Source organism: Echiichthys vipera (genome assembly GCF_963691815.1).
Source record: "Echiichthys vipera genome assembly, chromosome: 10".
NCBI lineage: Eukaryota > Metazoa > Chordata > Actinopteri > Perciformes > Trachinidae > Echiichthys > Echiichthys vipera.
Window position 1 is genome coordinate 23,972,852 of NC_139835.1, and position 24,826 is coordinate 23,997,677.

General features: G+C 41.6%; 1 protein-coding gene across 1 annotated transcript in view; it reads left to right on the forward strand.

Moving 5' to 3' along the window:
• Positions 1-24,826, forward strand: part of clybl (citrate lyase beta like) — a gene marked incomplete at its 5' end in the record, with an annotated part of 65,145 nt that overhangs the window by 19,919 nt on the left and 20,400 nt on the right. The window contains one exon of the mRNA XM_083921882.1: positions 17,297-17,510. Within this exon, the coding sequence (XP_083778008.1) occupies positions 17,297-17,510 (214 nt within the window). The remainder of the gene's footprint in view (positions 1-17,296; positions 17,511-24,826) is intronic.

Consider the following 24,826-nt stretch of genomic DNA (forward strand, 5'->3'; position numbering starts at 1 on the left):
TGAACCCAGTCCTTAGTGATGCTCAGGTTCGGAGAAGAGTCATAGATCCATTCACATCAGTGGCAAATGTTTTAGAGTTCCCAGGAAACAAACATATTCTCTTGATGTGAATGGGTCAGCAAACCTTATCTGACCCAGGTCTGTAATGCTTTGGTATATTTGCAAATGCAGTATTTACTGAAAGGCTGCTGAACAGCATTACATTGTACGTGTGTTGACTTTCTTTTGTCCATTCTTGGAGGTAACAGCTTGGCTGGTTGGTTGGATTTGGAAATGTTTGAATAGTAATTTTAGTAAAAAAAAAAAAACCTGAATAGTTGTATGTGACTTTCAAATTGCCTTGAAAAAAAGGCCTTGTTTTTACAGGAGCCTGTTGGTAACACAGTTGTACTGTGATCGAAATGATAAACCAGTCGACTAGCAGATGCAGCCACATGATTTATATATTGAAGCTTTAATCCGTCTTTGGTAGCACATTGGAGTGAGCGTGCAGAGCAAGGCCAGTGTTTCCCACAGACCAGGTAGCAATGTGTTGTGCAGGGCCGCACGGAGACCTTTTGAGGGGCAGGGGCTCTGACCTCTCTCCTGTGCAGACTCTGACAAGAGATATGTGAACTGCTTTTGTCTTAATCATAATATGCAAATATACATAACTATATATGTCTGTGGGTATAGCAAAGATACGTCTTTTTTTAAACTTCAATGTTTCGTGGAACTGAATAATCACGATCAGCACCAACCAGAAGTTTGAGCGAAACTGTGTGCACACACACCACAGACCGCCAGCACACAAGCAGTCTGCTGTGCGTGTGTGTCTGTGTTTGTGTGTATGAGTGAACAAGAATAACAGGTAGAAAGAGTGCTTTGCGGAGATGAATAAATGGAACAATATTTCAAAAGCAGAAAAATAGTAGGAAAATAGGAAAAGTAGAAAAATAGCAAAAAACACGGAATCAATTAGTGGCGCTCAGTGTTGGTCGTGTGGCGCAGTGCCACACATTGGTCCATGTATGGGAAACGCTGAAGGCTAAGAGCGAGATAATTGATGCTCCAAACTAACAGGGCTGCACGTTCCCTTCGTTCCCTTCGTTCCCTTCATTCCCCTTGTTCCCTTTGTCCCCTCCGCTCCCCCACCATAGACTGTATAAAAAATGGACGTAGCCTCTCTTCCGGGCTGTTCTCTCAACTTGATCCAATCTTATTCACCTCTGGGAGTCGCTATCTTGTCGGACTTTGACTCCTCCTCATTGTCTTTTACCAAAAAAGGGCACTGATGTGATGTTGGGGGGAGAGAGATATGTCCGCCTGGGTGACGTTTACAGAATTACAGAATTAGCCACATTAGCTCACTTTAGCTCCACTGACCGGGAGCTAGGCTTACAGAAGACCTTACAAGATAAACGGAAGTGGGAGTCCTGTGTCTCTAGCGAGACTACACCGGCTTGGCGAGTCGAGTGCAGGCAGCCAGCGTTTATGATTTGTGATTTAAGCTGATATTCAACACGGTACCATGCTCATAGACTGTAAAATACCGACACTCACGGCCCTAATCCGCTGCTCCAGATTAGCATCTATGTCTATGTGTCATCGATAGCTCTCTGTACTGCAGGTCTTGGTGCAAGTGCGGCTATTTAATTAGCCTAACAGAGCTGACGTTAACACGGTGTGTTCCTAAACCATCCGTTTGTACATTTGATCGAAGCGCAAACCATCTTGTCACTTATGGTAACACCACCACACGAATGACTGCAGTCCAGGTCGAGATGACAGAGTTATGCTAATCCTGACAGCTAGCCTCCGGGGTGAAGTGACGGCCAGAGGCTAACTGTCACTCAAGAGGCCGCGCCCCTAATTGTTCATGAACTTTAACCTTCAATAAAATAAAAACTAGCTTTTTACAAAAATATTCACCCTCCTAAGTGTTGTCATGGTGATATGACTTAAACATATAGACTAGAATGTATTTTTGTAAACAAGTCCTAAATAGGTTTAGTTATGCTGTGAAAACGGCCTGTTTAACATGGGGATCAATGAGAAACTGCTCTATTGTGCAAACTACTCCTGCTGGACACTCGGAAAACTGCAGTTTTTGGCACTTACGTATTGGATCAAACAGGAAGTCACTGTGGTGGGGGCTTGTCCCCTACTCAATGCTACTCCAGCCCGCCCCACTCAATTTCAGCGCTCAACTACGATTTTGTCCCGCTCCAGTCAAATTGCTCATCGCTTGCTCCAAAAGCAGTTTTGCCGTTTATAGTAAAGATGCACCGATAAATGTTTTTTCCAATCCAATACCGATACTTGGCCTGAGAGTATGGGGCTATACCCGATACGAAACTGTTGAATGAATGAACCGTATATTGCAAGGTGAGTGAAGGCATCGTGCTTGACACAAACATTTTGCCTGGTTAAAATAGGCAAAAAAATTAACAAAGATATAAATGCACTTAATATTATGTATTAATAAATAACAAAGTTTACATTAGAAAATAAAGAAATAACACTTCAATGTAAAGTGCTGTGCAAACAGATATTTTAAAATGTAATATAAAAGCCTAACCGGTGTTGCAAACATAGAATTGAAGTGACTAGATCGCTGTAACTGTATTGCTGTTTATGATATTAATAATAAAGAAATGACTGGATCGGAATGCTGGATTGGCCTCATTCATCCGATATCCGATCCAGCTAATGAATCAATATCGGAGCCGTTATCCAATCCAGGTATCGAATCGGTGCATCTCTACTTAATAGTAGGTTAAAGCTTAGCCTTGAATGATGCAATAGGCTACACCTTTTTGACTTCTAAGCTAGTTTTAAAGTAGCCCACTTTGTGAACTCCATTGTCGAGCTTGTCACAACAGCCATTTTTTGGGTACGCAATACACAGATGCATTGTGAGGTCAGGCTCAGGTATGTTTGCATTCACCTTGTGAGTAGTGTTTGTGGAGGAACTTCCATAGGGCTCAATGAGACAGAAGTGGCTGTAGTGTGGTAAAGGCCGGTACACACATTTTCTTCATGTGTTGCACACAGAGCTCTCACAATCTGTCATTCGGTACAAACTGTTTTCGTGTGTGTGTGTGTGTGTGTGTGCGTGTGTGCTTGTGTGTGTGTGTGTGTGTGTGTGTGTGTGTGTGTGTCCAACCATCTTATTTCTTATCATGCGGTGTACCGTATATAGTAATTGCAAAATAAATCAAACTATTTTGTAGATTAGAGACAAACCCGATGCGGTAGCTAAGGGTTAATGCAAAATGTGTAGGCATACTTTAATCATGTAAGGTCTCATGGACTGACTAGAAGGGCTTTCAGCTTACAATCCTTTTTTATGTGGGGTGTGAGGAGGGGCGGTCGGCTGCTATGGGGGGTTGTGGCCTATATAATACTTCCTTGGTTTTGGCAGTCAGATTTTGAAGAAACTTCCTGGTGTGTAAGGATCAATCGGGCCTAAGCCAGTCTTAATTAAAGGCTTGGGGCGGGCAGAAGTCGAGGGCAAAAGGCATCCCTGTTGGTTAAAAGAATGAAGCGTCTGTCATTACAACACTATAGGGCGCATCAGCTTTATTACTTAAAATTCCTCTTTACTGTAGTCTTAATTTCTTTGTTTCCTCTAATTGAAATTTGAGGGGAAAAGCAGCTCCATGTTGGCAATTAAAAATGTCACCTCATAGTTTTAATTGGGGACATTTTAGTTAACTCAAAGAAGTGAAATAACACAAAGACAAGAAAAGTGATGAATTCAAGCTCAACAAATTGCTCATTATGTTATGGTATTTCTTTTTAACATTATTGAAGCACATTCTGCCATCTTGTACGTGACAGAATTGATAGTTAGAGCAGATTTGTTATACATTCAGGAGCGCTTCTATTCACATACATATTGTGAAGAGGCCCCATGAAAGAGGAGTCATGCTCTTTTCTTTGTGTGAAGTCTCTACTCACTAGTTTTAAGTACACTTGAGTGCTTTAAAGATGTTTGACTAAAAGAAGGATCCGTTGCAGTATACCATCTTCGATACATTTCTTATTTTTAGTCATTCCTCTGAGTTTTTTAAATAATACAATTATATGGGTTGGAATTGCAAACTGTAAAGTAAGTTTGACATTAAATGAGTAAGTATTCAATGGAGCAGCTGTGTCACAAATTTTCAACGGATGCAGTTATCATTTTCAACCACTTGGGGGCACAGGCAACTTACAGGGAAGAGATGAGGAGCTATGAGCTGGGGTGTGAGTGTTGTATGTGTGCGTGGGTGGGGGGGTTCATTAATTAAATGGAATATGATCCAAAGACTCTGCTCACTCATGACACATCATGTACCACAAGAGAGGAAATAAGACAAATGCCACAGATGTCCCTTTTTCTCTGCCCTGTTTTTCTCTGGTTGTTTCCCTCCAAATCCAAACGTCAGACAGACAGCGCCTTAGTATGTTTTGGTCTCCTGAGTGGATCTTTCCAGTACACCCATCTGTCAGACTTTTTTTCTGAGGTCCGAGGAGGGGTACAGGGGCGTGTTTGTGTCTGGGCCTGTGTGGGCGGATGGGTGGGGGCAAGAGATCAGACACAGTACATATCACATCGCAGGCCAAATATCCTAATAGTCTGATGTACCATCTGATCTACTGCCCCAGTCATATCCATATCCAGGCACACCCTAGTCCAGATTGTCCCATCTAGTACAAGTTAAAAGACCATTTTTTAGTTTGCCCATGTAACCATGCCTCCCCATCCCCTGCTTTCTCTCTCTCTCTCTCTCTCTCTCTCTCTGTACTTCAGACTTAATCGATGCATCTGCTTTGACCTCTATCAACCTCCCTTCGTTCTTATCCACCTTATCTTCTCAATTGTCTTACTTCCCTACCAGAGTATCCTTGACACCTGTAGAGTCAACCAGGCATCATACAGTACATTGTGTTTCAACGCTGAATCTATTAGTTACCTAATTTACACAGTGAAGCATCCTCAAAATGGGCAAATATGTTTTAATGCCTCCTGTTCACTAGAGTTCATTAGATGCTCTCCTCTAAGACTCAGCTTTGAGGTAGTATCAGCAGTTGTTTTACCTTTTTAGATAATTAGCCTATTGGAAGTTATTTTGATATCCAGCAGCAACATTATCTATTTTGTAAATGTGAGGCAGTGAGACGTGTTCTCACCTGCAGAACTAATACTGTTAATGCATTCATATCATGGAGGGTTATGTAACTGTGCCAGCTGAGATGGAAAGTGCAGCCACCTTGCTAGTCTTAATGCATTCAGGCTCCACAGTGTCAGATGGCCCCAGTGATCCAGGGGGCTCAAGATGGCAATGCCTTTTTACAGTTCGGATGTGTGTGTCTGTGTGCAGGCCAGAATATGTGTGTGTGCGCCGCAGTGTTTGTTAGATTAGGCACGGATGTGTGTATCCATATGGTTCTATGGCGACACATTTGAATCATTTTGGCCTTATGCCAAATTAATGTAGTGTGTGTGTGTGTGTGTGTGTGTGTGTGTGTATATGCATATGTGTCTTAACTGTATCCTTCCCAACCATATGTATTTTTTGATGAGGAGTTTATATCCAAGTAGGTATATTTAGATCGCACGACTTGTGTATGTTCATATGACTGTATGGTCAAGAGTGTGTATCAAATGGTCACAAAATGTGTCAGGGGGTGGGGATTATTTAGTGTCTTGGGAAGATGGTCTTAGTGCATGCAGCCCTCTTTGCTTTGCCATTGGTTGAGAGGCTGCTTAAATGCAAACACCAATCAATCCTCCCTGGCTCCCTTCCTCTCTTCCTTCCTTTGCTCCCACTACAGACCGACACAGTGACATGAGTTGTGGAGAAAGCTCCCCACCTCTCCTCCGCCTCTTTTCTCCCCTGCACTGTAATCCTGACACCAAAAACCGCCCCTCAGAGAACAAGTGTCAGCCTCAGAATAGAGCGTGTGTGAATAGTGCGTCAGCTCCCCCTTTTTTCCCCCTCTGGTTAGCATGTAAGAGACTGCTAATGTTGATGGAGGGGACAATTAACTATACAATGATCACAGTGATAGTGTTTGTAGCGCTGCCTCACAGCCTTGCTAAAGAGATAAGTGACTGATCTCAACTCGACTGGGACTGGGCAGATGACAGATAAGCACATAAAGGGACAGTTACTTTTGGTGAACAGTGTAAGCTTGCCTACCAGATGTTCGTCAAGCTTTATGCTTCATATTTGACTTGCTAATATCAGCAGCCTATTTATAGTTCTTGTTGAAGCTTTGAAACCCTAACAGAGGCCTTATTGTTGTATATGTGGGGTGATGATTGCACTTCAATGTACAGAAGATGAGTCTCTGTTAAACGTTGCTCTTTGGAAACAACATTTGAACTCTGAACCTGAGTGACGGCAACATTTCCATTGAAAGCAAGTCAGTGGGGGAATGCCATAGAGTAGGGACTTATTTGTGCCACAAACTGGTAAGCAAGCACACAGGCCCACACATTGACTGCCACTGCTGCCCCTGCTGCTGACTTGCCAGGCACCCGTGGCAGACTCTGAAAAACCGGAAATGTTTTGGAGACACAACCTGAGATATTGACCACCTCTCAGCCCCCACTGTCAGTTTGTGAAACGGCCCAAAAATATTTGCATGGAATAAATGAGAATCTCTCTCACGTCCAGCCCTGCCACGGCCAAAGGTTTACTGTCGCATATGCATGCTCCATCTGGCCCTGCTTTCCTCATCTCTACTCTTTAACCATTGAGATACACCATCATGTTTTTGCTTGATTATGGACAATATTTGTCAGAAAGAAAAAACTAAATAAGAATATAATCTTTTAACTTTAACATATTGTGTTGTAGCAGGGCATAGATTCAAATTTAAGGATAAAGCATGTGGCAGTCTCACCAAAGTACCAAAGAAATCTGAGCTGTCATAGAGTCCCGAAAGTGAGTCAAACCTCTTTGTTTGTCCTGCTTTGGATTTCGGGGAATACAGGGTTGAAGGGGGTCAAGTGGTCCTCTGTCCTGAGCAAACATGGACATGGTGACAGCAGCTCTGACAACAAACCACCACGAGAACCAGGCTGCCCTGCCAACATTCTCCCCGCCTCTCCACCACCAGCCCGATCCCCCTCACGCATGAGCCCAGGGCTGTGATCCTGCATAGCCAGCATAATGAAGCCATATAAGCCTGTTATTTGCTGCTTTACGGCTTGTTTTATGAAGGTGAGCTGACAAGCAGCTCCCAGAATGGTTCCTGTCACTTTAACAGACAGCATTACCAAGAGAAAAGGAGCGTTGGGGAGGGAGGGCAGGGCTGGTTGGAGAATAGGCCGGGGCCTTTATGTTAGCCCTGCCAGGGCTTTGATGGGTAGAGGTCTGGCTGCAGGCTATCACTGGTACATTTTACGTCTTCCACCTTTTGTCAGGCGGACATTATTGACGTTTGACCTATGTTCTTATTCCCACCTCCTCTTCACTAATCAATTACCACATCGATCCATTAATCAGACAGGGTGATGGCCAGTGAAAGGGCCCGTGGGTATGTGTGAAGAATTGTGGGATAGGCCTCAGGCTATCGTGGAGGAGGGCCTTCACCTGTGGAGTGCACTGGTGAAGCATTTGGCTTACAACAAGTAGTCCTAGCCATTACTTTAGAGCTAGGCCTATATCTAGGTTCTGTATTCACTAGAAAATAGGTTGTTCTACTGTATATGCAATGCATGATATTCATATGTATTTGTGAAAACAATGAATAATCAATGTAAGCAAAATTAAGCTAATTTCTTAAATAGTCATATTTTCACACAAATTCCTCTGCTGTGTGCATTGAACGTTTAAATCAAACCTAGCCTTCCATTTGAAGTATATCACAAAACCACCCTCATAGCTGAGTATTTGCTCTCTCATATTGGAAAATGTATTTATTTCCTATGATGGGAAATTAAAAACACAAAAACGGTTGTTCCCAGCCTTGAAGCCAACAGGGTGAAAATCGTCAGGAAGTGCTCTTATTAACGACGCGTTATTTAGTATGAGGTCTGAAACATTGGCACAAATATCAGCAGCCAAATACTGTCACTAAAAACAAGGATGCCTTTTAAATGAGAGCAAACATGTTTTTGTCCGTCTGGCTGTTTCCATGGAGGTTAGGCAGTAGCATAATTGTGTTTAGGGCACAAACTGAAACAGATCAGACACACAGGCAGCCAGCAGATCAAAACGGAAGCTGCAGGAGCGGAACCCACCACGCTTTGATTAGGTTTGGTTTGGTTTCGGTTTGGTGTGTGCAGACTAAAGCCATCACCCCAGTCTGTCTCTGCCCTTGCCAAGTAGCTTGCCAAAACAGGGAAAGATTTGGGAAAGAAAGTTAGAGAGAGCAAAAGCTGTGTGCAGTTATAGTCCACCCCCCTCAGACTGACCAGGGTCCAGCCGACAGTCATCCAGCTCTTGTGGGTTTAGTGAATTGAGAAGACACTTCTTGTGTGGATTTTTCAATTCTTCAACTTGTCATTTGGCCGGGAGTGCTATTGTCCCCTGCCCCTTTTCTCCTTGCTCCTTCTGCTGAGACGAGTCGTGTCATCCCCTCGTGATCAGCACTTTTGTTGCCTTTGTTTTTGGCCCTACCTCAGAAGTCCATCTTGTCTTTTATGTCCCTGGCTTTCATGCATAAGGGAACAGTTGTGGCCTGTTGTGGGGCTGTTCCACTGCATTTCCACCAGTGGGGCTTCCTTTCATTCTCTTCAAAGTCCTACAATAGTGCTCTGAAGGCCTGAATGGCCAATGCAGAGTGCACAATCCTACAGAGCCCGCTCATTTTGTTTTGCCAGAGTCAATAAAAATGCTAAGTTAAAAGCTAACCCCCTTATGCCCTCCTCGAATTAAGCAACTTATTTGACCTCCCTGCTCAATTAACTTTTAATGATACATTCATTGATTTTTTTTTCTTTTTTACTGCCATCTAGAGTAAACTATTCTATTATTTTGTTTATTTCATATTAATGAAGCCCACACTCTATATATACACCATGAACTACACAATAATCAATAATGACTTGAATGGATGTATCTAGTTTTATAACACCCACATGGAGACAGAGATGGCCCGACGGACATCAAAACTTTCATCTAAAACAGCTTGATAGCTCTTATATCTTTTACATTCTGACTTGTCCCCGTCCTTAGACCTAGATGAAGACATCTCCCTTCTTCTGTAGGAGTGGGATTTAGCTAGTTTTATGTTGAGGGATGAGAAAAGAAAAGAAGTCTGCCGTCGTCTCTGGGCATTACGGCAGAGGCCTTGCATAAAAGCATTGTGTGCCGATTTGTGAGCTGGGAGAAAGCCGGGGACTTTGAAAAGGATTACAGGTAGACAGACATTGGCTGCTGAAGATAACCGCCATGACTTCATCCTCATTGTGTAGATTAAGGCATAAAACCCAAACTAATGAGACCGGAAAGGGGGAGAAGACATGGATGGGAGGAGGAGTAAGGGGTATTGGTGATGGCGAGGGACATCGTTGTCACTGGAATTAGCTTTTTAAAGTGAGATGAGGAAGATGTGAGTCCAAAGGTGATATAATCAGAGGAAGTGAGATTTAAAGAAGAATGGATGCTCCAAACTCTCCGTCAAAAATGAAATGCTAAATTTAGTGGGTAAACCATGATCTCTTCTTCTCGTAGGAGCATGATATTACATTTTTGTGATGTTGCTTTCTTAACTGCTCAGAGAAAATTGAATGTTGATTATTTTAAATAATTTGTTTTGTCAATTTGTCAACAGTAAATTTAGTAATAATGTAATCGGGTCCAGTATGCTTTTGTCTGAGAGGCCAGACCCCAGTAAACTCTGCAACCTCCATTTGATCTAATCTGGAGGGGGATGGATTGCTCATCCCGAGCTCCAACTTGCTGGAGGGCATGCAAAGAGAGCAGGGGGCAGAGAAGAGAAAAAGTAGAACAAAAGTGTTTGATTCTTTCCTTTACCTGTCTTGGACGTCTCTGGTTAATTTTTCAGCATTTCTCTACCATCCAATTGTGTCCTCAGACCTGAGGCGGTGTGAAAAAAAACAAACTCATACACAAACCTTCTCCTGCTGTGATGAGGGCCGTATTTGGGGAATGTTTCAGTTCTTTTTCATTTGAAAAAACAAAAACGTGTAGGTGGACACGAAGCTAGATAAATATTGATGACTTTTTGACCATTTTATTTCCCACCTGCAGACAGCTTTCACCAGACGGAGAGCCTGTTTATGCTTCAGGAGCATTGATTTCCTCCCTACTCTTTATTCATCTTTATTTTCATCAAATTTAATCTGGAATCTTAAGCACCACAGACCTCAAAATGTAGTTTGCATATTAAGAAGTAGCTGATTATTGTGGGGTAGAAACACAGATCTTTAATTTTGTGCATTTTAGACACAGCTTCTGTCCGCACCACCATGCTGGAGATAATTGTGGAAATCTACATATTGAGAGGAAAGCTGGCGTCAGGGTCTGTTTTGGAGTGGGCCTCTTGTTATCTGCAATAATTCATGTGGTAGGATGAATATTACCACCTGAATTAGGCTATTATGCTGCCAGGTGGAGGCCAGTGGAGTTACAAGAAATAGTGATTATCATGTCATCACAGTGAAGCAATTACTTCAGGCTGTTCATAATACAATATTGACTGCAGGTCACTAACAGAAATGACTTGATATGATGACATAGATCTTATGTCAAATTCAATATTTACTAAAAACTAATATATTCTTCCTTCCTATGTCTATTGGACAAACCTTTGTCCACTACTGTACGCCGCTCAAGGAGCCTCTTTGGCATTTACATAGTTATGTTATTTATTGTCCTACCCGGTCAATATACCCCTTACTTTAGAAGACACCAACAATAACACTGCTATTTTGAAACATGTGTCAGACAAGAACACAACTTCAATATATGACATTGCGAACAAGATCTTTATCAACTTAAAATCCATCCCAAAAAGACCTCCACCCCAAAACTCATGAGAATGGACGTTTTGCCAAAAACTCAAGCTCTTTAGTCATCATGCAATGTGCAATAAAACATCAACATCTTCAATCTCACCTAAATCTTATCAAATAAAACAAAGCCTTCAGTGAGATCATTATACTTGCCTATACACACTATATATGTTTATACACGTTGAGATCTTTTAATTTTGGTTACATTCTGATTCACATAAGGCTCTATTCTATTCTATTCTCTATTCTTCATAAGGCTTTATTACTTGACCTTAGGGCTGGGCGATATTCTATCCCGATATAGGTCATTTCATATCTCGATAGAATATACTGTAATGACAATATAGCATGCTTTCTGGTAATCAAACGAATGTCTTTATATGAAATAACCTCATGGTAAAGCATATTTCTCTATGCTATGGTTTAATTTCAATACTTAAGTACTGAGTGTTTTCTTTTTGTTTATAACGAACTTTAGTACAAAATGAACGTAATATGCAAGGATCAGAGCAAAGCGTCACCCAGATGTCTTAAATATTGCCGTAATGCAGCCCAGCCACTGTTTTTTTTTTTTTTTTAACATTGCAATAGAAATGATAGAAAAATATATATGATGGACATTTTTAATGCAATTTTCAAACAATTCACTCAGGTATTTCAGATAAAATCTTCTGAGAGTTAGGCCAATGCCCTTGTTATTATCAGTTTACACATCATAGTGGTGTATCACGGAATCTCAATATTACTTGGAAATAAATAAAAAATAAGGAGAACTTTTTTGAGGAACTTTAGATTTTACATATTCATTGGACCCCTACATGCCAGAAGCATGGGTATAAATGTCAAATCCCTGATCCTTACTTAGAGTGCAATTTCTTAGTGACATGCTCTTACCTGTTACCTTGGGAAATGTTGGTGCACCTGTCTGGATTACATGATGGGGGATTTCAGAGATAAGGAGATGAAAAAAAAAAGTGTATACCAGTGACATAGATGTATGAGAGTGTGAAGATAAGGTGTACAGTTCAAGGATATGTGGTTCAAGGTGGATTGGAGACTGCACACGTACAGTGAGTGTCAGATCATCAGAGGCCATTTTGTTGGATTGAAGATCAGTTGATAGTTCTTTACCAGGGAACTCCTTTGTCCAAGATACACTCTGGTGTTGGAGGAATACTGACACCAAATCTGCATGTAAAACACTGCTCAGCTAGCATAGAGAAGTGTCATATACTTTAGGAAAAAATAAGCCAGAAGGTTTATAAGAACAATCTCCTTTTGGCTGTTGACGATACTTACTTGTTAGACAGCAGGTCCAAATATGACATACTGCACTGTTGCATCTGCAAAACTATTAAATGAAGGCCCATGTCTCATCTAACACGGAGCTAACCACCCTCTTACCACATTCCACCCCCCTATCCTCCCCTCATCCTCTCCCTTTAAAGCTATTGGGCCTGGGTATACTGCTGCCTCTACTAATGAGAACCAGTCCCACCCAGCACCATATAAACCCACTAACACACTTGCCTCTGATCCCAGACTAGTAAACATAGTCACTGTGGCTAGGTCCCACCACTTTACAGCTGCTAATTTAGTCACACAACCCTGTGTTATCATGACCTTTCATGTAAAAGAGGAAGGAAAAGAGGGGAGAGTAAACAAAATTGGCAACGTCGGTGCATATGGTACTTTGGGGACTGCTAAATATATAGAACACAAGTGTATATAGTGATATAAAAGCCAAACTTTTCTACCTGGATTATGTGTTTAACTTGATATTTGTCTAATTTTAGTGGTTTTTTAGATTAGATTTTTTAAATTTTAGTCACATGTTGCAAACACTGACTGGGAACGTGCGCTTGTCTAGATTTGGAAACCCTGGGACGTGTTATCGTGTTGATGACCACCGTCGTGTGACTGCTTAGCGTGACTGCTTCGCTGACTACAGTTGTTAGGGTTAATGAAGTCAGATAACCAAAAGATGCCTTGGGTATGTTGAGCTTACTTCGAAGTACAGGGCCAAGATGTGGGATGGTGTAAATAAAAATGTCTGGAATTGCATGCATGGAAGTGATGTGTATTTGATGACAACATCCCTGTTGGTTACAGCGATGCTTGTGTCTATCTGTGATGTTGTTTATTGCTGCCAGACATTACAAACGGCTCCTTTCGGTTTTTATGGGAAAATCGAAATGTTTAATGCTTCTGCCATTTAATCTATTATCTGTCAAACCCTAATGCTAAAACAAGTTAACAAGTCAATCAATTCAAGTGTAATTCCAGCGTAAAATCCTTCCATAGTCTTTTTCGACACTAACATACATCAAAAAAGCCATCAAGACAGTTTTTCTTTTTCATGTAACAACTATGAATGGAGAAATCCGGAAGAGTCGCTAACATCCGGACATGGCTAACACTGATTAGCTCGGGGAAGTACGGTGAAGGCATTAAAACGTCTTTTTTAACCACTAATACTGCTCAAAATAACACCAAACCTCTGCAGTAGCATGATAAGTATTCCTACACATAAAACAAAGCGACGATGGGCTCCTTCATTTTGGATTGCATTTGGTAATCGACTTGAATGGACTTTTACTGCAAGAGGAGCTGGTACCCGGGCCAGTAGATCAGTCTTTCAAATCACTGTTTTTAATAAACTCCTGGTTCTACTATGTTGTTTCGTTTAACGTTATTTGTGCTCCTCAAACACATAAACGGGATACTTTAATGACCCGATCAATTAGTTATTCATGTCCATGTGAACTACTTTTTAGTAAAATTACCTGCAGTAATTTCCATGCAGGGACGAGGGAAGAAAAGGACCTGCTTTATTCTGTCTTTACCCCTTATGGTCAGTTTTTACTGTGAAATGAGACCTCCTGTGAGCTATGAAAAAGCAGGAAGTGTTAGCTCAGTGGAATAAAGAGGGGGAAAAAATGCTGATTTTGGTCTCTGTTATTGACCTCTGCTTCTGGTGTCTTGTCTTTAGCCAACATCAAGGCACCCCACTCCCTTCCCCCCTTCTCAGTTTTCCTCCTTCATAATGAAACCTACTCTTATATTACAGCCATCATCTTTTCGTGATTCCTTTACATTATAATATATTTGCCTTTTAAGTGTGCACTTAGTGTGGCTTTTTAATCGTTCCCCCTGAGCAGTTTGCACCGAATAGATTTCATTTAGGTCTCAATAGCCTCCTGCAACTCAACTTTCACCGCCATCCTCATACCCACTGATTCCCTTTCTAATTGTGTGGTTTGCTTTATTGCTTCTCTTTATCAATTTGGGCCCTGTAGCTTTTGGTCCCTGAAATAACTGTGAGCTCTATTGTTTTTTTCTGCTGGTCTACAATTTGCCTTGTTGTGTGCCATAGCCTTTCCTCCAACCAGCCATATTTTCTCTCTACGCCTTTTGTGAGAACTGTTCCCAGTCTAAATAGGCTCCATGTATCTGGAAGCACTAAAATGCTTGATGAAACCTGAATTTGTTTTAACTGCCTACCACAACCTCAACATCTCAGTGCAGATTAGGCCTGATTGGGACTGGAGGGCATGTGGAAGCGTAGTTGACGGGATTAAGTGGCAATTGAAGCGACTTTTGGTCCTTTTTAGAAAGCTCAGGACAAAAAGAGAGAAAGATTTAGCCCCTCTTTTCAACAGAAGGAATGCCCCCCCCTTTCTCTCTGTGTATTGTCTTCCTTATGCAAAGAAGGACACTAATTACAAATATGATCCCTAGAAGGGCTTCTGATACCCAGCGAGAGTTAGTGGTGGGAGAAGCTGTTTCTCACCGTAATTAGATATATCTGATCCTGAACATTGAGCTATTCATTAGGGCCAGTTGTTTCAGAGACCAGATTGACGGAACAAATAATTAAGACGTGTGTACAATCATTGTGATTATTGGTGTGCACAGTTGTGTGTGTGGGTGTGTGGAGGGGGGGGGGGGGGGGGGGGGGGGGGGGGGGCACAAGCCAAAATCACTGTGTGTCTTTTGCGCTTGTGACTTTGTGTGTGAACCCTGGACACATCAGAGTGTGCGTTTAGAGGTGGGAGATGTGGTGATGATGAGCATGTCAACAACTGATCAACTTCATATTTCATTGTGTGACAATCCAAGTAAATCATTTTTTTATTTTTATGCTGCAACTTGGGCATGTCTTTACCTTCAATTTGCTGACGCACACAGTTGCTCAGTCACGCTGCTTCTAAATGCTTCTAGATATGAACATTTATCACAACAATGTCATGGACCTTGTACATTTTTAATTATATCTATCCATTTTGTCACTGTGTGACTAATCGAGAATAATCATATAAAGTAGGTATAAAGGTATAAAGTATGTTTTTAAAAAACATTAACAAGTAACTGCAGTACTACAGCCACTCTGTGTTACCCAAAATTTTTTTCATGACTCAGCCTCAACCACTGCTGACCCCCATACTCATTTACTTCCTGCCTTGCCTAGATATTCAGCAGTGTGGCAACATTAGCATATGAGTGGCTCAGTGTTTGGGTGAGTTTGTTCTCAACAAAGGGTTCCAAAGCACAGGTCAACGTCTCTCATTCACTTCAATGGACAGCTGAAGGGCAAACAGAACTCCCCAAATAAAACGTTTCCAGACTTTTACTCTAGTCTGGAGGAAGAGGCCTCCTTTTGGATCCTCATGTCTAATATAAACACTGTACATATTTGGATGGGCGATATGGTAAAAATATCAATCACAATCTTTTTTTTTAACAGTGTATTTTTTCTTTTTTTTTAAACTATTTTGCAAGTCACTGAACAGTGCATCCAAAGCATTCCCCTATGTAAAAACATAGCCCTAAAAGAAAAAAATGTGTAACAGAGCATTTCGGCCAAAGAAACTTTCTGAACAGATTTTAATCAGTGTGCCAAGCACAATGGCTGTTTCACTCTTAACACACTCTGTGTGTGTGTGTGTGTGTGTGTGTGTGTGTGTGTGTGTGTGTGTGTGTGTGTGTGTGTGTGTGTGTGTGTGTGTGTGTGTGTGTGTGTGTGTGTGTGTGTGTGTGTGTGTGTGTGTGTGTGTGTGTGTGTGTGTGTGTGTGTGTGTGTGTGTGTGTGTGTGTGTGTGTGTGTGTGTGTGTGTGTGTGTGTGTGTGTGTGTGTGTGTGTGTGTGTGTGTGTGTGTGTGTGTGTGTGTGTTAGTAATCCGCTGGTGAGCTAGAAGTAGGTATTCGGCTCTCTAGAAGGGTTCTGAGAAGGTTCCCAAGTTGAACCAACAGTGAACCAGCACCAGCCCAGCACTAGAACTTGGTCTGGCTTGGTCGAAAAGGGGTAACATTGAAACAGGGTGGGGGAAGAGAAATCTTCATCACTGCCTGTAGTTCGCTATGATTGGTTGATTGGCATGTCTCTAGAGCGATCATGAGGCAAGGTAGCCAATAGTGGGATTCAGACAGTTTTTGGCTAAATTCTATCAAACTTTCCATTTAACCTACAAATATAAATGATGGTGTAATGTTTTGAGTTAATTTCATGTTGTTAAACTATAGTCTAACTTCTCGTTTTTGTAACCATATATCATTTTAAAGGCCTAATTTAGCTTTATGTTAACAAGAATGGTCAAAAGGACGCTAACACTGGTGAAAACGCCGTGTGCTCCTCTCGGCCCTAGTTGGACACCAAGATTTCCTCGCCTTAATCATTTGGAGCTGTTGTTCGTCCAAATTAACATCAATGTTGTCAAAACATCCTGGACCATAATTCAGTTCTTCACAGTAAAATGACATGCTTTAACATCTCCAAAATAAACCACAAAGTCATTTTTAATGTGAACCACCACCCTCAGACTGATCATCACCCAAACATTCTTACTGCTTTCTCTCATCAACATCACTTATGTTTACTATTTAATATTTATTTACCATTATTTGACATTTAAATGTTCATGTACAAATATTAAACTTCACTTGTAGATTCCTAGAAGTGTGTAAATAAATTCTACTTCCACTTCGGTGCAGATCACCCAGTAATTCAAGCCATTTACTCTGGTTAAATGACACGGCAGGGCTTGTTTACTAGTGGTGCCATCGGAGAACGCTTTGGCTTTTGCCACCCGGAAAAACAAATATTGTTGTTATGAAGTCATGGTGAATTGTCATATAGACAATACTATAATCTCTCTGCTTTGGCAGATCGTCAACACGGTCTAATCCTTCCTGTTCTCAAGAGTCATGCTCCAAAGATGTATGTGTTCATATTGTCTGAATGTTGTGTATATTTATAAAATGTACACAAACGCATGCATATACTGTATCTCTGTGCCACTGTGTGCTTATGTATGTTTATATTTGTGTTGACAGGGAGAGTGGTTGGCTCCTACCCGCAGCCTGGCAGTTGTATACCCAAGCATGGCGTTATCACCATCACTTGGCAGGCTCCTCGCTGCGCTACATACCCCGCAGGGCGGTTCTCTACTGCCCTGGCAATGATGAGCGAAAATTGAGGAAACTAGCCTCGCTGGATGTTGACTGTGCCGTCTTGGATTGTGAGGACGGTGTAGCCCTAAGCAAAAAGGTACAAAAAAAACGCACAGATGCACTTAAATGAAATGCAGCTTGGTTTGAACAGATCAGCAAGGAGCACACAAACACACATGCACAGCTGTGTGATTCTGATTGATTTTTTAATTCCATCTCCCTCCTTCAGACAGGTGCTCGGTCTTAATTACTGAAAGGAAAACTACCTAAGTGAGATGTTTAAAACAAGCACATTTCACCCTATTATGATAGTATAAAGGCAGTGGCGCCCCCCTATCACAGTCCTTTAAAGCAAGGTGACCATGTCCCACTGGGTTAGCAGCGGGAAAGCACCAGATGCAGCAGGTTAAAAGCATTCTCCCCCCGCCCACATGGCCTCCCCATTGGCCCTACTGAACTGCCCATGAAATTGTGATTGGAGAGTGGGATAAAGAAGGGGCCTGGGTAAAAAGTTAACTAACAAAGGTTTTTAAGTCATGATAATAAAGATGATTGATATGGCTTGAGGCTGTTCCTGTAGCAGACAAAGACAATAAGATGACGGCTTGTGTGACTGACAGGCTAAAAACTGTGACCCTGCGATAGAGTTGGTGGATGACAGAGCTTCTGTCTTTATTATGTGTTGGAGGGGAAATGTGGAAAGGAATGCAGCACTGAAGCATCCATTCAGGATAAAGGAGAATTCAGGCGGTGGACGTCAGCCTGTCAGCATGTGACAGGTCCACATGTCTCTATCTTATTTCAACAAAAGTAACCTGCTCCAACCCACTTATATCTTTCACCAACCCACTTATTTCACCTACAACATAAGACATTCTTTTATAACTTTAAAGTCTGAGTTTGCAGGAAACTATTGTGATTTAAGTATAATTTGATACATTTTTTCTCTCCCTTTCATAGTTGTTTTTTAGCTGGTGGTTTGTACTATTACAGGATAGCATGAAAGCCCTGCTACAGTAAATGTTGCTAAAAATAAAGGGGGAAATTGGCTAAATGGCAGTTTCTGTCCCTTTAAAATGCAGGATCTCCTTCTCTGATCTAGCTACATCAACACTACACAGTACAAAGCATGGCATCAGATTTCAGCCATTTTTTGACACCATGTTAGCTTTAAAAGAGTCTCACACAGTGTGGAAAAAATCCTGTAACCTATTATGTGTCTGCTAGGTCATACTGTGTAATATAGAAATTAGTTATTTACCCAATAATATAATGCATCTTTCCTACTGGCACCCTTTCTTCACTTCCCACACTCTCAGCTTCTTTCTCCACTGTGGCAATTGGAAATCCATGGGGGTTGTTGTGTAGTTATACCTTCCCTTAAGATATATTTCTTTCCTGTTGGATGAACAGTGCTGTGTGAGTGTGTGTATGTGTGTAGGCCGGCAAGAATACTACTACGACATTCGTATTGGATATTCATTTCCATGTTTTGAAATTTGAAATGTGTTTTTTTAAATGAAGCTTGTCTTTATTTGTCCTCTTTATTACATACACAGGGGGATATTTAGTAGCATTATTAGTATTTGCAGCCTCTCTTTATGCACTAAATGTTCAAATTGCATGTGTCCTCATTTATTAAAAGCCTGCATTGAGAAAATATTATATTATGTATGTATGTTTTGAGTTTTGCAATATATATATTGTACGGTGTTCTTGTTAAGAGAAAATATGGTGTGAGGAAATAAAAATGTATACAAATGGCCGCTGCACCTGAGTAAATCATTGTTGAGTAATTTTAACATCTGAGTTAAGACATCTGAGGAGGTGGCCACATTTAAAAGTTGTCCTACTTCCTGTCAGCTTATATCATTTACATACTGCGCAGGAAATAATAACTTCATAGAGTTTTTGAAAAATGTATTATTGATTTTAGGCTATATTGGTTACATTTCCTCTGTATTCTCAGTGCATGGCTTCATCCCGAAGTCCATTTGTTTGTTTTTATTTTAACTGTAGTGGTCTTGTCTATACTTGCCTTTTACATCTGCAGTTATTAATTGCTACTAAAACAACAAGGTACAGTTTGTGTTGGGTTACATGCTGTAAATGTTTAAATGAACATTGTACAAGAGGGGGAAATGTTTTGTCTTTTGAATAAAATGCTGAGAATAGTACATACAAAAATTTTGCTTTTTTCTTTTTGTCCAATAAATGATCAATTAATCAAAGTAATAATTGACAGATCAATTGATACCTATGGTTTACCAATTCAATTTAATTCAATGTTATTTATAGTGCCAAATCATAACAAAAGTTATCTCAGGACACTTTACAGAGTAGGTATAGACAACAATTCCCCCCGTAGAGTACGGTGGCAACGAAAACCTTCCCTATAACAGGCAGGAACGTGGGACAGACCCAGCTCTGTGGAGGACGGCCATCTGTCTGCACCGGTTGGGGAGGAAGAAAAGGAGAGAGAAAGAGAGAAAGACAAAGACAGACAAAAGACAGAGAGACAGACACACTTCCAGAGATGCAAGCAAAGAGTAACAGTAACTATAATAGTATCTATAGTAATGTGAATATGACTTATATGTTATGGCAGTTAATACAGCAGAATAGTAGGAACACGCACATCTAAGGTGATAGAATATGAAAATGATAATAATTATGGCAAACATGATCAATGATGAGTGGGGGCAAGAGCAGCTACGGTACAGCAAGACATACAACTGATGGTGTTTTTATGGCTACAAATTTTATAATTTATAAGACTAGTGACAGTATATATGACTAATAGTTATAGAAGTAACAGGAAGCGTCATGCAGGACCACGGCAGGAGGCACCACCACGATCAGCAGAGACCTGCGAGACGACAGCCCTATACCATACTTTAAAGTGAAGTCACCACTTAAATATTCTCAAAACGGCTGCTAGCGGCGTAAGAGCAACGTTTGGTTCTTCAAGGGTTTAGCTTATCTCTTTGCTGTAGTGATATAGCAGTGTACTCTATATTGTACTGTGTCAGTCATTGTCAGACCACCATGATGACACTCTGATGTCTAAATCATCAGAGCTCTCTGAAAACATTTTCTATTCGGGGTGGTTGCTCTTATAGTTTTTGGATCATCTGACGTTGATATTGTAAGTGGCTTTGGACCGAACTATCTGCAGTATAAATTGATTGTAAAGATCTTACATGATGAAGCTAGATATAAATCAGATGCACATGTTGCTGGACACTTGAACATCTGCTTGCATCAGTAAATACACAGTTGAAAAATTGCACCAATGCAAAATGAAGAGCCCCAGACAATAATTTGTAGCAGATTTTCTTAACATCCTCTGTAATGTCTTGTAATATTATGTAATGCAATATTACCCCTAACCTGTGCTCCCAGGATGTCAGATGAAGATCTGTTATGGCACCAACTTTTTCATAAATAAAAGAGATTTAGCTTTTACATCGTGAGTGTATTTGCACTGATACTTTCTAAAGTGTATACCATAGCTGCGATTATATTCGCCATGACAACCCATCTTGTTTGCCAAGAGATGCCAGGCCTCAACAATGGTCTTGTAATGCATGTCTGCTTTTTTCCTAGGGAGGGCGAATGGGAGAAAGGCAGAGACTGAGCTTAATAAATACCATCCTGAACCACTGCTTTGGTAAAGGCAACAATGGGTTAGGTGAAATGTGAGGTTAGTTACCTGGTATGCATGGATAGGCCTAAAATGAGGCTACTGCCTACAACCACCGTCCTATTATGTGTTCATTAATGTATTCTTTTCATTATCTGTCACCTTCACCTTAAAACAGGAAAGGATATTCATGACAAAAAGGTACGCTATGAAGGTCAGTCCACCCCCTCCCCTTGAAAATTGAAATCCGGCAGTGCCCGCTTTAATTGCCTGCCGCTTTGACTCCAAAAATGTCTCCGCTCTGTCTTGGCAGTAATGCTGGCTGCTTATGAGGCAGGGAGATGAGAAAAAGAGTAAAGGGTAGGAGCCACCCAGAGCTTGCTAACTGTCACCACAGACCCAGAGGGGAGAGAAGGAGGAGGAGAGAGGGGAGGGAAGACAAGGCTGACTGCTCTAACACTCTTACACATATCATCATATCTGTATGATCAGTGGGGTGGAGGAAGAGGGAGGGCAGGTTGAAACCCCAGAGCGGAACTGACGGCTACACCTGTCCTCTCTCCTCCTCTCTCCCTCGCTGTCTTGTTCTTTCATTGTCCCTCTCTCTCGCCCATCTCCCCTGGCCAGGGTCCTTAGGGTTAAGATTGTTTATCTCTCTCCCTCTCTCATGTTCTCTCTCTGTCTCTCGGTGCCCTATGGTCCAGTATTTCTCCTGGTGTTTCTCTCTCTCTCTCTCTCTCTCTCTCTCTCTCTCTCTCTCTCTCTCTCTCTCTCTCTCTCTCTCTCTCTCTCTCTCTCTCTCTCTCTCTCTCTCTCTCTCTCTCTCTCTCTCTCTCTCTCTCTCTCTCCTCTCTCTCTCTCTCTCTCTCTCTCTCTCTCTCTCTCTCTATTCCCCACATGGGTCCCTCCATCCTCCCTGATTCCCCCCTGCCTCCCTGCGTAGAGATTCTCTCCTAATCCCTGGAAGTTTGGAACTAATGAACTAACTGCTGAGCCGCTGCCACGGAGCTTGGTCCCAAACTATACTGTACTTCACACTCGATTTCCTCTCCAGATGGCATGGTGGCGCGGCCGACACGACGGGGAGCACCTCTCACACACAAGCACGCGCCTGCAAATGCACACAAGTACACAAGACATGGCGAACACACACAGGCTACGTGCACATATGGACAGACATTCACACACAAATCCACATGCAAGCAAACACATACACATATATCGTTACAGTCTGCAGCTCTCTGTACATCAGTTAGATAGGAGCGGGCGTCCTGCATTCACCGTAAGTACATTAAAGCAGGATATGTTAATTCACTATTTGTTCATCTGTAGGTGTATAGACCATTTAAAAACAAATATTTTGTAGATTTTATTGGGCACATATGAAAGCCAGAAACCCGTCCCTCCGGGTTTTCATGGTTTTATGAGTACATGGATGTGATTACAACCACCAGACATACATGATTCTGCATGTTTTTCATTGATGCAGTTTGGGGAAAGTTACTACTTTAATGGTTCTTGTAAGCAACGTTATAAAAATGAAATCTTAGAGGAGATATTAGAGATTGATTGGTTGTAGAGATTATAGAAAAAATGTACTTACATCTATAAATTTGCATCATGTCATAAGAGGGCAAAATAATACGAGAGTCATAACTACTTGTATACCATATATTTAGTAACTGGAGAGACAAGGAGAGAGAGAGGTCTCTGTATAAATACTGTATAATACATTATTTATTATTGTTTTTATTATGTAGGTTTATAGATCTTTTATCAAACATTTCCTTGTGTAAATGACCCTTCTTCACTTTAGACATCCATGCTTCACTCTCTGATGCGCAAACCTCTTGAACGACCATAAACACGCCCACTTACTCACAGTGATAGATAACTCTCTGGGCTCAACCGGATATACAAGGATACGCGGGTACTAGAGAGCTAAACTTTGTTTAGGGAGCAGCGGCCCAGGCCCGTGCAGGAACGCCCAAGGCAGACCCCCCCCCCCCCCCCCTTCAACACACACACACACAATTTTAAAATCATATTTCCTTATCATTAGTAATATTTCCAATTATTTTACTATAATAATAAAGTTGTTAACCCTGGCTGTTAAACTTTGTCACCGGACAATTTTTTTGTTCGATTGTTCTCCTTGTCCCGGTAGCTACTGGTCAGGAGACAGACCTTTGTGTTTACAGCGAGGGAAGAATAGACGGCACATTGTAGAGTGGATGACATTATTACGGTCTATTAACTTTTTCTGGTTTTAGCGCAGTCAATATATGAGCTATGGTCTATGCATGAACTGTGTCTGACACCATAGATTTTCAACTTAACATAAATTATGCAGCCAACTGTCAACTGATACGTGACCTCAGTTCATTGCTTACTGTGTTATTCCAGAGGACACTGAAAGATCTGCTCTCCATTTAAGTGGATTCAAATGACTAAACTCTTGACAGAAAGAGCTCCTGGGAAATAGTGTAAGCCAGTTGAATTATGAATACTGAACATTTGTATTGAGTGTGTGTCGGTGTGTGTATCTACATCCGTGTATATACATGTTCTTGTGTGTGTGTGTTTGTATACTTGTGCGCTCAGCACCTCACAGGACCCAGGAGACTTGAGAGAAACTCCCAGTCAGGCTGCCAAGACTTACAAACGGGATGTGAGCTGCTCAGCCAGAAAATAGACCCTGTGCCTTCAAATCCAAGTGTGTGTGTGTGTGTGTGTGTGTGTGTGTGTGTGTGTGTGTGTGTGTGTGTGTGTGTGTGTGTGTGTGTGTGTGTGTGTGTGTGTGTGTGTGTGTGTGTGTGTGTGTGTGTGTGTGTGTGTGTGTGTGTGTGTGTGTGTGTGTGTGTGTGTGTGTGTGTGTGTGTGTGTGTGTGTGTGTGTGTGTGTGTGTGTTTGTGTTTTATCGTCAATAAGTGTCCTTTGGGAGAGTATCGTAGGCGAACCAGAGGTCAGGGTGCATGGGAGAGCGATGACAGCGCTGTGATTAGCATTTGGATGTTCACGACTGAAGAGCGCTTGTCCGTTGTCGGAGCTCATAGAAACAGGAGGGATTCAAAGGCGTCTTTTCCATGTGTGTCTTTTTAGATGTCGGTATAAGTCATAGATAGTCATAGCTTTCTCAGGTCTTTTGAGCATCTTTTGAAAGACACACAGCTGATCCAGATACCGTGGGTTAAGGGCGAGGACTGAGGCCGAGCGAGGGATTGGAAAATGCTGAGACAGAGAACAGAGAGGCCCTCTCTCCCTCTCTCCCTCTCTCATTATCCTGTTACACTCTTGTGTTTTCACTGGCAGAGCCGCAGCCCGCAATGCTCTGTGCTACGTGGGCTGTGCGACGCAACACTTGGAGAGTAACCCCAGTAGGAAAAGTGATGATGGAGAAGGTGACGAGTAGAGAAAAAGATGAAAGAATGGTATGAGGCGAAAATGAATGGAACAGATGTTGATGCACCAGGGTAAATGAAAAGCAATGCCATACCTCTCTTATTTTGCAAGAATTTTACAAATATGTAGTTTGTCTTTTTTGAATTGTATGTGGCACTTTTCAATAGTCAGTGGATTACCTACACTAGATGACTGTGTGCTCGCAGCAGCTTTGAGAAACAGACAGGAATACCAAACTGAATGCTAAGCATTGTACTGCTGTGGATGGGGGCAGCAGCTAAACACATTTGAGCCACATGAAAAAGGCCCACCTAAAAAAATCTATTGAAGTTTAAATGTCTGCTATGTTTAGAATATATTCACAC